Source organism: Kogia breviceps, chromosome 14 (assembly GCF_026419965.1).
Source record: "Kogia breviceps isolate mKogBre1 chromosome 14, mKogBre1 haplotype 1, whole genome shotgun sequence".
Classification (NCBI taxonomy): domain Eukaryota; kingdom Metazoa; phylum Chordata; class Mammalia; order Artiodactyla; family Physeteridae; genus Kogia; species Kogia breviceps.
This window is the reverse complement of record NC_081323.1, coordinates 86,140,866-86,154,382: the sequence shown is the minus strand read 5'-3', so window position 1 is coordinate 86,154,382 and position 13,517 is coordinate 86,140,866. Positions and strand designations below refer to the sequence as shown.

The window sequence follows — 13,517 nt, the reverse complement described above, 5'->3', positions numbered from 1 at the left end:
CAACAGTAGGGTAGCTGTGGCCACGTGAGTATCTAGGCTGTAAGTGCTACTTTGATGCAGGAAGCAACCAAATGTTTTACTTGTGCACAGAAGTAATTCAGAGAAAGCCAGACCTGAGATACCATAAGATGAGGACAAAGAGAAGCTAGCTGTGGCCTAGGTGGACCCACCACCGAAGGCCACAAGACTAGAGAGGAATGAGAATGACTCAGTGGTCACTAGTATGGACTGAGCACCAGATATTCCTTTCCCATGAAGGGCTTTGGAGTACCCAGTTCCTCTCTCCACCCAGGGAAAGAAGGGTGAGGAGGAGGCTGATTGCCTTATGTCATCCTGAATTATGATTCTGTCATCGAGCATGATGGGGATTCAAAACTAAGTCCAGTTATAGAAATAGAAAATTAGATCCTTTGCACAGAGAATTTGTGAACTGAGAAGGGGAGACCAATTTGGAGACGTAGGAGGCTCCTGAGCATCCTTTATCCCACAAATGCACTGAATGTACAGCTACACACAGAGTCATTTCATCTGAGAGAAATCTAGAAACTAGCTGAATGACTCCCACATGGAAGGTGAATGAGGAAATACCCACATCAAAACGGGCAGCAAAGTCTGAGACACACTCTTGCCATATAAGCCCCACCTCCTGCACAGCTCCATACAATTGGGAGGAAATCCCCAACTCCTAGCTTCTCCTTGAGGAGTGATGGGTTTGGACTGCACATCCAGCACCTCAACTTTTAAGAGTCTCACTGAGAGGGCTTCCCTGGTGGCGCAGTGGTTGAGAGTCTGCCTGCCAATGCAGGGGACGCGGGTTTGTGCCCCAGTCCAGGAGGATCCCACATGCCACGGAGCAGCTGGGCCCGTGAGCCATGGCCACTGAGCCTGCGCGTCTGAAGCCTGTGCGTCTGAAGCCTGTGCTCCGCAACAGGAGAGGCCACAGTAGTGAAAGGCCCGCGTGCCGCAAAAAAAAAAAAAAAAAAAAAAAAAAAAGGAGTCTCACTGAGGGCCAGTCCCACAAAACACTTGACTCAAATCCAGTGGGATTTGTATCCACCAGACCCACAGGACTATAGCAAGCAAAGGAGCAGTTCTTAATGAGCACACGAGCACATGCAACGGCTGTTTCCCCAAGGCTCAGTGCAGAGGGAGCAGACAAAAATGCCTGTCGTTCTGTCTTCCCTGGAAGGGATTTGACTGCACACTTTCCAAACTGCTGCCTAAGGGTCTGCTTCTAATTTAGCACTCATCTAAAGGCTGGCTGTGATCCTCCTTGAAGCCCCAAATAGCTGATGGGTGCTTTCCCTGACTTTCCCACTGGTTCACTCCAACAATGAAACCAAGTCACTGTTTCTTCCTGGAGGACCTTGTCCACACATCTAGTCCCCCAACATTTACAGCTGCCACCCAAGTGTGGGCCCCCAATTTACCTGGCTTTGGTAGCCAACCAGGCTTACATTCACAAGTCCCACAGCACCACATCAAACAAAAAGCAGTTTTTAAACAGATTCAAGAGCACCTCCCAGTGGCTGTACTGCTGGGCTCAGTGCAGAGGGAGTAGGCTCCTCTGGACGAATTTCACTGTCCTGTATCCCGATAGACTATCAATAAGGAAACATGGGACTTAAACTACGTGTTAGACAAGATGGCCCTAACAGACATACACAGAACATTCCAGACAACAGCAGCAGAATAACCATTCTTAAGCACACATGAAACATTTTCCAGGATGGATCATATATTACACCACAAAATAAGTTTTAATAAATTTAAGAAGATTGAAATCCTATCAAGCATCTTTTCCAATGACAAATGGTATGAAACTAGAAATCAGTTACAAGAAGAAAACTGGAAAATTCATAAATATGTGGAGATTAAACAACATGCTTTTGAAGAACCAATAGGTCAAAGAAGAAATCAAAAAGGGAAATTAAAAAATCTAGAGACAAATGACAGTGGAAACATACCCTACCAAAACTTATTGGATGCAGCAAAAGCAGTTCCAAGAGGGAAGTTTGTAGCAATAAATACCTATAATAAAAACAAAGAAAGAACTCAATTTAAACCTCAAGGAACTAGAAGAAGAACAAACTAATCCCAAATTTAGTAGAGGGAAAGAAATAACAAAAGTCAGATTGAAAATAGATAGATACTAAAAAGATGATAGAAAATACCAATGAGACTAATAGCTGGTTTTTTGAAAAGACGAACAAGATAGACAAACTGTTAGCTAAACTAAGGAAAAGAAAGAGGACCCAAAGTCAGAAATGAAAGAGAAGACATTACAATTGATAATACAGAAATACTAAGGATCATAAACTACTATGAACAACCAACAAATTATATAACCTAGAAGAAATGGATAAGTCACTAGAAATATACAGCCTGCCAATACTGAATCATGAAAAAATAAAAAATCTGAACAGACTAATTACTAATTTGGACATTGAATTAGTAATCAAAACCTCCCAACAACAAAAGTTCAGGACCAGATGGCTTCACTGGTGAATTCTACCGAACATTTAAAGAATTAATACCAGTACTCTCAAACTCTTCCAAAAACAGAAGAGGAGAAAACACTTCTAAACTCATTTCACAAAGCCAGCATTATCCTAACACCAAAGTCAGAAAAAGATACTACAAGAAAAGAAGATGACAGGCCAATACCCCTGATGTACATAGATGCAAAAAACCCTCAACAAAATATTAGCAAACTGAATTCAACAGTACATTGAAAGGATCATACACCATGATCAAGTGGAATTTATTCCAGGGATGCAAGGATGGTTCAGCATCCATAAATCAATCGATATGATACACTACATTAACAAAATGAAGGATAAAAGTCATATAATCATCACAATGGATGGAGGAAAAGCATTTGACAAAATTCAACATCCTTTTATGATAAAAACTTCCAAAAACCTGGATATAGAAGGAATGTACCTCAACATAATAAAGCCCATAAATGATAAAACCACAGCTAACATCATGCTCAACAGTGAACAGCTAAAAGCTTTTCCTTTAAGATCAGGAAGAAGACAAGGATGCCCACTCTAATCACTTTTATTCAACATAGTACTGGAGGCCCTAGCCTGAGCAATTAGGCAACAAAAAGAAATAAAAAGTCATCAAGTCATAAAGGAAGAAGTAAAATTGTCTCTTTTGCAGACAACATGATCTTATATAAAGAAAACCCTAAAGACTCTACCAAAAATCTGTTAGAATAAACAAATTTAGTAAAGTTGCAGGATATAATATCAGTACACAAAAATCAGTTGTGTTTCTATACACTAACAATAAAATATCAGGAAGTGAAATTAAGAAAACAATCCTATTTACAGTAGTATCAAAAAGGATTAACTACTTAGGAATAAATTTAACTGAAGTGAAAGATCTGTGCACTTAAAATTATAAAACTGATGAAAGAAATTGAAGAAGAGAAAATAAATGGAAGATATTTTGTGTTCATGGATTGGAAGAATTAATATTACTAAAATGTCAGTACTACCAAAGTGATCTACAGACTCAGTGTAATTCTTATCAAAATTCTAATGACATTTTTCATAGATATAGAAAAAAAATCCTAAAATTCATATGGCACTACAGAAGGCCCCATATAGCCAAAGCAATCTTGAAAAAGAACAAAGCTGGAGGCATCTCATTTCCGTATTTCAAACTATACTACAAGGCTATAGGAATAAAAACAGAATGGTATTGTCATAAAAACAGACACATAGATCAATAGAACAGAATAGAGAGCCCAGAAATAAATCCATGTATATAGATCTCTATTTTAAACAATACACACAAATCAACTCAAAATGGATTAAAGACTTGAGCTTAAAAGCTAAAACAGTAAAACTACTAGAAAAACACAGGGGGTAAGCTCCTTGACAGTGGTCCTGGCAATGATTTTTTGGATTTGGCACCAAAAGAGAAAGCAACAAAATAAAAAATGAGACTACATCAAACTAAAAAGCTGCACAGCAAAAGGAAACCATAAATAAAATGAAAAGTCAACCTACGGAATGGAGGAAAATATTTGCAAACCACACATCTGATAAGGGGTTAATATCCAAAATATCAAGGAATTAATACAACTCAATAGAAAAAAAATAACACAAAAAAATGGGCAAAGGCTCTGAATAGACATCTCTCCAAAGAAGACATCCAAATGGCCAACAGGTACACGAAAAGTTACTCAACATCACTAATCAGGGAAATACAAATCAAAACTACAATAAGATAGCACCTAACACCAGTCAGGTTTATTTTTTAAAAGGCAAGAGATAGTAAATGCTGGCCAGGATGTAGAGAAAAAGGAACTCTGGTGCACTATGAGTGGGAATGTAAATTGGTGCAGCCACTATGGAAAACAGCATGGAGATTCCTCAAAAAGTTAAAAATGGAACTACAGTGTGATTCAGCCATTCCACTTGTGAGTATATATCCAAAGGAAATGAGGTCATTATCTAGAAGAGATATCTGTACTCCCATGTTCATTGCAGCATGATTCACGATATCCAAGGTATGGAAACAACCTAAGTGTCCATTGAAGGATGAATGAATAAACAAAATGAGGCATATATGTACACGATAGAATATTTTTCAGCCATGAGGAGAAAGGAAATCCTGCCATTTGTGACAGCACGGATGGGGCTTGAGGGCACTGTGCTGAGTGAGAACTAAGCCAGACGGAGAAAGACAAATAGTGTGTGGCATCACTTATACGTGGAAACTTTTTAAAAATAAATGGAACTCAAAGAAACAGAGAGTAGAATACCGATGGTTGCCAGGGACTGGGTGGTGGTGGTGAGGGAGGTAGGGAGACGCTGGTAAAAGGGTACCAACTTTCAGTTAATAAGATAGATAAGGTCTAAGGATCTAATGTAAACATGGTGACTATAGTTATTAACACTATTGTATAACTGAAATTTGCTAAGAAAGTAGAATTAAGTATTTTCATTAAAAAAGTAAATATATGAGGCAATGGATGTGTTTCTTAACTTGATGGTGGGAATCCTTTCACAATCCAGGCGTGTATAAAATCACCACGTTCTACACTTCAATATATCACAATTTTAAATGTCAGCTATACCTCAGTAAAGCTGAAAAAAAGAAAAAGAATTTGTGGACTCAAAATTCCGGGGGAATAAGATATAGGCACAGTTCCAGGGAGGGAGGTTCTAGACGTGTTCTCACATATGTCTGTCTCCCCGCTAACAAGAAAAGTGAGCTTGTCAATGGTAGGACCCAGTTGAAGTCATCCTCTTGTTCCTGTTGTGCAGCGCAATGCCTGCCTTAAAGGACGCAGTATAAGTGTATTGATGGGGGCTTCCCTGGTGGTGCAGTGGTTGAGAATCCGCCTGCCGATGCAGGGGACACGGGTTCCTGCCCCGGTCCGGGAAGATCCCACGTGCCGCGGAGCGGCTGGGCCCGTGAGCCATGGCCGCTGAGCCTGCGCGTCCGGAGCCTCTGCTCCGCAACGGGAGAGGCCACCACAGTGAGAGGCCCGCGTACCGCAAAAAAAAAAAAAAAAAAAAAAAAAAAAAAAAAAGTGTATTGATGGATCAGTTATGGAGTCCTTAGGAACAGGGAGGATGGAGAAACACACTTTTCCCCTTCATAGTTCTGTCTGCTGCATGCTGTGCAGACAAAGCTCGGGTACAGGCTGATCAGACATTTTACTGAGTTCTCTCCACCCTACGCTCATCTCAGTACTGAGCTCCAAGAGGAAACTGCTGGCTAGAGGTCTGGGTGTGATATATACCTCCAAGGCCACCTGTACAAAGAGCCACTTCCTCTCTGCTGGCAGAAATAACAGACCCATGAGTCAAGTAATCGATCTTTTCTCTGTTGACTTAGAGCCCAGAGACTGTGTCATTCAGAGGTGGCCTTCATCCTGAGGGTACATCTCCCTCTTGCAGTTAAGATTGTCCTTGATCTCCGTCTCCTCCTGTGATCACCTGTAAAGATCTTCCAAAATGTGATTCTTTTTATTAAAAAATGAAAAACCTGAAGGAAATTTGGTAAATCAGTGTTCAGCTGGAGAATGAGAACCATCTAGAAAAATATGTGTATTATATATAATGTAACTTTTTAGATATGAATTATAGGTATGATGCAATTACATAGTCATGTAATATACACAGTGATATATATACATGTATGTATTACATACATACATTTGAGCTTGTGAGGTCTGGTTCAATAGTCTCTATAAGGCTGTTGCCTTCATCTGACGCTGAAGCTTGAAATCTGCAGAGCAGACAGGAAGGGAAGATGGATGTAAAGAGGGGTAGAGTGAGGACAGACTGGAGCCCATGTCAGTCTCTCACTGCCCCCAACTCTGATGTCCTTCAGGAAAGGCTGGTGTCCTTTGCCACAGGAGGAAGCGCACCTGGAGCTGGGAGCAGCAAGGAGGGGAGCCAGCAGGTAAGCCACCCCTGCACCGACCTCTGGAGCATCAGTACCGTGGCTGCTTCACTCCCACCCTCCTAATCCCAGGCAAGATGTCCCCTGCCGCCCACCCTACCAGATACCTACAGCCCAAGCAAGATGACATATTACGAAGCAACCAGATAGTTCCTGCCAAGCTTTGATACGGTGAGGCGGTAGGCACACAGGTGTTTGCTACATATCTGTGTGGTCAAAGATGTGTGTTTGAAATACCTTACAATTTAAGGTGTGAGTCCATCTACATTCATTGTAGAACCCGTAAGAAAACGATGTCAAAATCCACCCCCTTCCAAAAGAAGTCGACTTTTTGGAACCAGTTAGAACATTATGTAAATGAATAGCCTTTCCAGTGAATAAATTAACAGGCCAGATGGAAACGATCCCGGTGATTCCAATTTCATCTGTCTTCTTAAGTGTTTGCAAAGTAATACCATACCTTAACATTAGCAGAAGAGATATAAGATAGGTTTTTGCTTGAAATTGGATTCCTGAGTACTCATTACACAAAATAAAACTGCAGTCGTTACACGGAATTAACTATGTAGCTTGTAAACCTGAACAACTAGACAAATATTTCACATCTTCACCATTTTGCTACACTTTGTGTTTGAGCTGGAAAGAACTGCGAAAACCTATACGTTAAAAAATTGTTCACGTATTTCATAAAGTGCAGAGGCTGAAGCAAAATACTAAACGTTTCAAGTATTTTAATAGTTTTCATTAGTCTCAACAATTAAGCACATTCACGAAGCTGACTTTGCGATCGTGTTCCGTTAAATTATAACTACCAAACTATAAACTAAAATTATAGTTAAGTAAAAATATCCAAATTAAAGCCGCTGTTGCCACCCTATTTTATTAGCAATTAGGGAAAATAAGAGACACCAGGTTTTTCAGCTCTGTGACCTGCTAGGCAATCTAGGCCCTCATTTCAAAGTCAAAATAACATCACCCTACTGCCGAGAACATGCTTTCTTGAGGTAGGTTGATTGGGTGAATTCTACGTGTCTGGTTTTTGTTTTCTCTAGTTACTACGCTCCCCCGCTGAAAAAGCCTTCCCTCTCATCTCGTTGTTCTGTAATCCTACCAGCTGGAGATAACTACTGTTAACATTTTGCTATATGTCCTTTCACTCTTTTTTTTCCATGAGGCACATATTGAATAGGACACATTTAAAAATTAATTGTTTGTACTATATTTGCATGATGACTAAAACTAGGGAAATTTTTGAAAACATTTTTTGTTTTCAAATTATACTTAACACTAAAATTTGGAAATGCTAATGTTGCTACAAAATTTCAACTTAGAAAAATCACCCCCAAAATGAAAAGTGCTAATTCACAGGTATGTTCAAATACCCAGAGCTGTTCTTACCTGCATTCAGAGTAGAATACTCACCCCCTGCCCCAAACACCCCCGATGCAAACAACATAATTAAAAATTGGTATGAATCAAGACCACACAAGATTATTGTTTCATTTAAGCATGCCAGCTGACATTTTTCGGGGTGTTAAATATAGCGAGGTGGCTCCTTTTGATTGCTGTTTATTATCTACTGACAGAGACTGAAATTAAATTCCTAAGACTGGGTTAGAAGAATGAAAAATTGATGTCATTGAAATGGGCAAAAAGAATTTGAATTGTACTTTTGAAACAGTAGAATGAACACAATTCATGAATAACCATCATTCTGTATTTGGAAAATTTGTGGCGATTCATCCTTTTGTATACATCCATCCTCTAAGCAATCTCTAAGCAAGACATTCAGACCATCAGTACGATCCAATGCCACAGTGTCCCCTGGGTGCTCCAAATAACCCCTCCAGTGATTATTCCCAAACAGATCCCCTCTTGAGTGACAGAAAAGAAATAACAGAAATCCACCAGCTTTACCTAGATGCTGTGAGGCTGCCTTTGCTGCTCCAGTGGATGATGGATTGCTCAGTCGATTAACAGCTCATAACCATTATTTAAAAGCGTCATCATTCACATTGTTTCTCCGAGGCATATGGTAGCCAGAGCCCCGTGGAAAGAGGGCTGGCTACAGGATCACACTGAGTTATTTAAAGTGTCCCCCTTCAGAATTGCTGGGGTGAAGAAGCCCTTAGTTGGGAAGGGCCAACGGAGTGAATAGAAATATCAGGAGGGTCAGAGTAGCCACATGGTGCGGCGGTGCAGGCAACATTGGATTGTTTTAGGAATCAGGGCTCTTAGGTCATCAGTCCTGGCCCAGAAAGCCCTCTGCTGGTACCTGGGAGACATTGTCACACACCCAGGGAAGCTAGAGGTGGGGAGGAACTAAACCAGTTCCTGCCAGGATGGCCAGGGAGTGAGGAGAGCAGGAAGGCGCAGGTGTGTACCGAGAGAGGGGAAGAGAGAACCGTGAGATGACACAGCTCCATTCTTCGGCTCTCCCCAAAGAGTGCTTCAGTTTCAGGCTACGTTTCCCCAGTTTGACTCATCTGAAAACGACCTTTATGGGTTTTGTCCCTTCAACGTGACTTAATATTCTTCAAATTGATACACTTTCAAATGTCTAATAGCCTCATTCTAAAGCGGCGATGTTGAAATCAGGTTTGTGCTACTTTTATTTTCCTGATTCCTATTAAAATAAATACACGGTCATTAAATTTAACAATGTTGACCCCTGTCCCCCTAAAATCATCTTGAGGCTCCCTTGTGGTACATGCCCCACACTTTGAAAAGCTGCTCTGCCACAGCCCTCCAAAAAACAGGAGTTCAGAGGTGCTAAGCTACTTAGCAGGATGGCAGAGGCCAGGGCGTTGTTAACTTGTGTGTTGGGGTAAAAAGTGCGAGCTTTTAAACGAGCTCCCGGGAAGATGCCTCATTTCCTCCCAGGAGTCCTCAACCCCGGGGTCAGCCCAAGAGAACAGCTTGAACCTGCCACCTGGAAATCAGCCTAATGAGAATTTCCTGGCTTGAGATTGCCCCACCCTAATGAAAGTCCTGTAATGGGACCCTGAGGCTCGCCTCAAATGTTCGGGCAATTCTGGGTGTAATTGGCTCAGGTGGTATCAAATAAGAGCCAGGAAAGTAGTGGCTGAGAAAATGGAGAGGGGTAGGGAGAGCAGGGGGTGGGGGGGGAGAGAAAGGGGGGGAGGGGAAAGGGAGGGGGAGGGGGGAGACAGGAGAATGGGTCAGAGCCGGCAAGTGTCTGATAGCTTGTTTTTCTAAGAAAAAAAAAAAAAAGCTTGAAAATATGTCTGCCTGTCTCAACCAGCATAGCAAGTCTCTTTAGCTTTAGGGCCACGGTAGCCTCGCACCTTTTCCTGTCTTGTACTGTTTGCTTTAACGTAAATCTCTCTTGTGGCAATCTAACACCCAGTAGCAGAAAACACATAAGCAAGCATGACTTTCTGCTGGCTAAAATCTCTTCATAGGCATTTCAGACTCAGATAAATCGCGGAGAAAACCCTAGCCTGACGCCCGGTAAGACCAGAATTCTTCCTAAAAGCCTCCGGTCTCCAAGTTACTTTCATCCCTGTACCTCTCGGAGGAAAAAACCACACCCACACATCAGCAGATGATGAGAAAGGTGTCTTTATTGGATGATTTTTTTAAAAGGCATTTTTTGTCTGCTGAGGATCTTACAGGAGTCATCAGGGCATACCCACCACCAAAAAGTCATGGATGACTGTCTTATGACCTCACTAAAACAATGGGCAAATTGCAGAAGCATTTCGGGGGAAATTAATAAATAAATTAGGGGGAGGATGCGGGGTGTCCCAGTTCCTGGGGCTTTGGAGGCCTTCCAGCTGATTCTATCTCCATAGTCTGGGCCCTTTAAGAATGTACCATTTCCTGGAATTCTAGAACAGAAGAGGTGAGAACAGGGTCAGGGAGGATGGCTTTGTACTTTACAGTGCTATGGCCAGTGAGAGTCCTGAAGGAAAGGGAACGAAGCAGCTTGTCAGCCGATGGGCATGGCCCCCTCCACGGGCACAAACGGAAGAAAAGGGGTCACTGCCCACCGGTCCTGACAGTCTGCAGCCTCCCGTCCTCCTGCCTAATCTAACAAACAGCTTTAGCTTTTCGATAGAGCCCCTCGTGTGAGAATTTGCCAACCCAGTTGTTTCTCTCTGACAATGCGTGAATTCAGTATAGTGGCCCATCACAGTCTGTGCTCACTCAACCTTTTGTCTGGTCAATTCAGGACAGAAATGGGAGGTTTTCTTTTTCTATTAAGTAGCTACATATTGCATATTTAGGAAACATTTAATAGAGCAGGACTTTGAACTAACTTTTCTTTACTGAACCCTAACCTTACCCCAAACTTATATTACTAAAAGATAATAATAATAATAGTAAGGTGTGGATGCTACAGACTGAAATTGAAAACTGGGGATTTGCTTTATATTTATTGGTGAGCTTTGCTTATTTGGATGTCTTTCATGGTTAGGTTTAAATAAATCAACTTTCCCTTACCTAAGTTATTTTTCTAACCTTTCTATGCAAGGTGCGTTAAGTCCCATGTAGTAAGTTATAGTGGTATCATTTTGAATAGATTTTTTAAATGAGGATCTAAAGTAGCAGTTTTACATTTTAATTAGTACCACCATAAGAACCACACGTAAGTTCTCCTGAGTTGACATGCACAAAGTAGGTGAAACTCACGTAAGCAACATGACAAAATCAGAGAAACATAATCCTACAGCCATGCAATTATGCTAAAATTTGAATATAGGGCTCTGCATACAGAAGACTGCATAAATGATGATTGATTTGCTCTCTAATATTTCGGGCTACTGTCCAATAAAACGTATTTGTTTAAACCCTTGAAAGCTAAGAGGCTTTCCTACTCAAGTCAGTAGACTCTTGAGTATGAGACATACTTGAGAATGTCAGTCCTTCCCTTATTCAGAGAGACTCACATCCCACTGGTGGAGATTCCTTACATCATTTTCAAGGTGCATTAGGGTGTATTGCAAATAATTGGCCAGGAAAGTAGCTAGTACCCTGGTCAGGTGAAGAGTATTTTCTGGTTCATAGACGGTGACCCGTGGGACCAGCTTCTATGGTACATCCCCAGGCATCATGCCAGGGTCCTGACATAAATCATCTGCATCCTCATTTTAGTTCTGCTTTGCAGATGAGGAGACTGAGCCTCAGCAAGGTTAAGAAAGGGGGATTTTAACCCATACCTGTCTGATCTCATGGCCTAAGCTCCCTGCCCCGGATGCTGCCTGAGCTAAAGTCTCTTATGCTGTGTACAGGTGTGAACATACCATCAGCCCCAATTTTCCCGTCTCCATCATTATCTGCAGCCGCCATCAAGGACTTGGTTTCTGACTCGGTCAGTTCTCTAGCACCACTCTCAAACTTCTGGAGGAAAAACCTACAGGATAATAAAGATTGAGGGGACTGTTTTGAAAACCCACACACATTTCTATGCTTACCCCTTTATCTTGAAGCAAACCGTCTGTTCCAACAGTTGCAATAATCAGTCAAGATCTTAGCAGGCAGAGGTTTCCTTCATTGTAGACACTAACGGGCATTTTGTTTTAAAACATCTTTCCAGAATTCTGTTATAAGTCCGTTTGCCCAAGGAAACCTCTAAGTCTAATGAATTTTTGCACCCACAGTCTTTGGTGCCCATGTTTCGTGTTTTGCGTGGCTAGATATGTGGCCCACCGACTCATGCTCTTCCCTTCCGTGAGACTCTGCTGAGCGCCCGGCATCCAGGCTGGACACTGAGGGCTGGCCCCCACTGCGCCCCGGCCCCGCCTGGCGATGTCGGGGGGCCTGGCGGGCTTAGGACAAGCTTACTTCAGCTCTTCCTCATCCAGGTACCCGCTCTGGTCGTCGTCTATGAAACGGAAAACATCCTTCACCTGACTGGCTGACATCTTGGCGAGGCCCGATGTCTGGAAGAATTTTTGGGGTTCAAAAGTATCCGGGTCTGAAGAACAGAGAATGGGTTACTCTCACGCTCACTGGACTGCATTCTGTCTTTGGGCCAAAGTGCTGAAAACATAGGTTATTAAAAATACTCCTTTTCATAACAGCATTGAGCTACAGGGACTGAGATTTTGAGGCAGCCAAGACTGGATGGCTTTGTGCTCTCATCTCCTTCCACCCTTCCCAGCTCTCCCTCTCCGCTTGGCTTTGTCCCTCTCCCCTGCTCTCGCCTCGTCTCCTCTGTGCCTCCCCCTGCTCTTTTTACTGGCTGCGTATCCCAGAGGCCAGCAACACTGGTCTAGTTGGTGGGAGAAATGCAATCATGGGATTCAAACCGGCTGCATGGCTTCCACCGATTCCTTTTTTTCACGTTTAGTTAAGTTTCTTTCACCTTACAGAAATGTGATCGTATGTTCAGATCTCATATTTTTATCATTGTAGTTATCTAGTTAATAAGTGTTTCTCCGATCCCATGAATTTTCAGCAAAGTTCACATTTGAATTTTTGTAGCTTTTCGGGAGGTAGAGGTACGTGAGAGAAACCCACCCCTGCCTTGTTTCCGCTTTACCTTGGCACTCCTGAAGGGCTGCTGCAATGTCATCAGCACTAAGGACATCTGTGATGCTCATTTTCCACCTGTTCACGCAGAATAAACAAGATGTGGTGAATGGCAAGCAGAAACATGCACGTCTGGGGGGACCACCCCCACCCCCACCCCCAGGCCCCCAGAAAATGCAAATTTGTTGAAAAATTTTGAAATGTGATACGCATAGTGTTGTATTAAGAGCTGGGACTGAATATCCAAACAAAAAGCAAATATCGAAAAGATCCCAGTCCCCTGTGTCTCAGTGCCCTCTCCCGAATGGAGTTAAAGATGAAATTTAAAAATACAACCCAAAGAACAATTGGATTCTGTTTTCTTGTAAAAATTCTAATTACATCACCGACCACTTACATAGGTATCTACAAACCATTCAGAAGCAAACCATGTTACAAATGCAGTAGCATTTTAACACACCAGCCAGAGAAATGCAGTGTTGCAAATTCCAGTTAGGGAAGGATAGAGCTTGGGCTGCTTGCAGACCTTCTATGGGAGGGTTGCTGTCTGTCCTGAAGGATGGGAATCAGAGACATCA

The 13,517-nt window shown here is 42.2% G+C and overlaps 2 protein-coding genes across 2 annotated transcripts in view; one reads left to right on the top strand and one right to left on the bottom strand.

Moving 5' to 3' along the window:
• Positions 1–13,517, top strand: part of LMTK2 (lemur tyrosine kinase 2) — a 182,499-nt gene that overhangs the window by 2,451 nt on the left and 166,531 nt on the right. Inside the window, exon 2 of the mRNA XM_067012354.1 lies at positions 6,367–6,438. The gene's annotated coding sequence lies outside the window, so the exon portion shown is untranslated. The remainder of the gene's footprint in view (positions 1–6,366; positions 6,439–13,517) is intronic.
• LOC131740532 (oncomodulin) lies at positions 10,214–13,010 on the bottom strand. The gene is made up of 4 exons (XM_059036453.2): positions 12,950–13,010; positions 12,250–12,382; positions 11,709–11,818; positions 10,214–10,292 (listed from the first exon to the last, which is right to left on the bottom strand). The coding sequence occupies exons 1-4, from the start codon at positions 13,008–13,010 to the stop codon at positions 10,267–10,269; spliced, it is 330 nt and encodes a 109-aa protein (XP_058892436.1). The 3' UTR covers positions 10,214–10,266.

What these genes read in the sequence shown, in the direction of transcription:
- LOC131740532 (XM_059036453.2), bottom strand. Translation starts at nt 13,010, where the DNA reads ATGAGCATCACAGATGTCCTTAGTGCTGATGACATTGCAGCAGCCCTT. An exon ending in AGCCCTTCAGGAGTGCCAAG is followed by an intron (nt 12,383 to 12,949) that starts GTAAAGCGGAAA and finishes TCTGTTCTTCAG; the next exon opens with ACCCGGATACTTTTGAACCC. An exon ending in CTGGATGAGGAAGAGCTGAA is followed by an intron (nt 11,819 to 12,249) that starts GTAAGCTTGTCC and finishes ATTATCCTGTAG; the next exon opens with GTTTTTCCTCCAGAAGTTTG.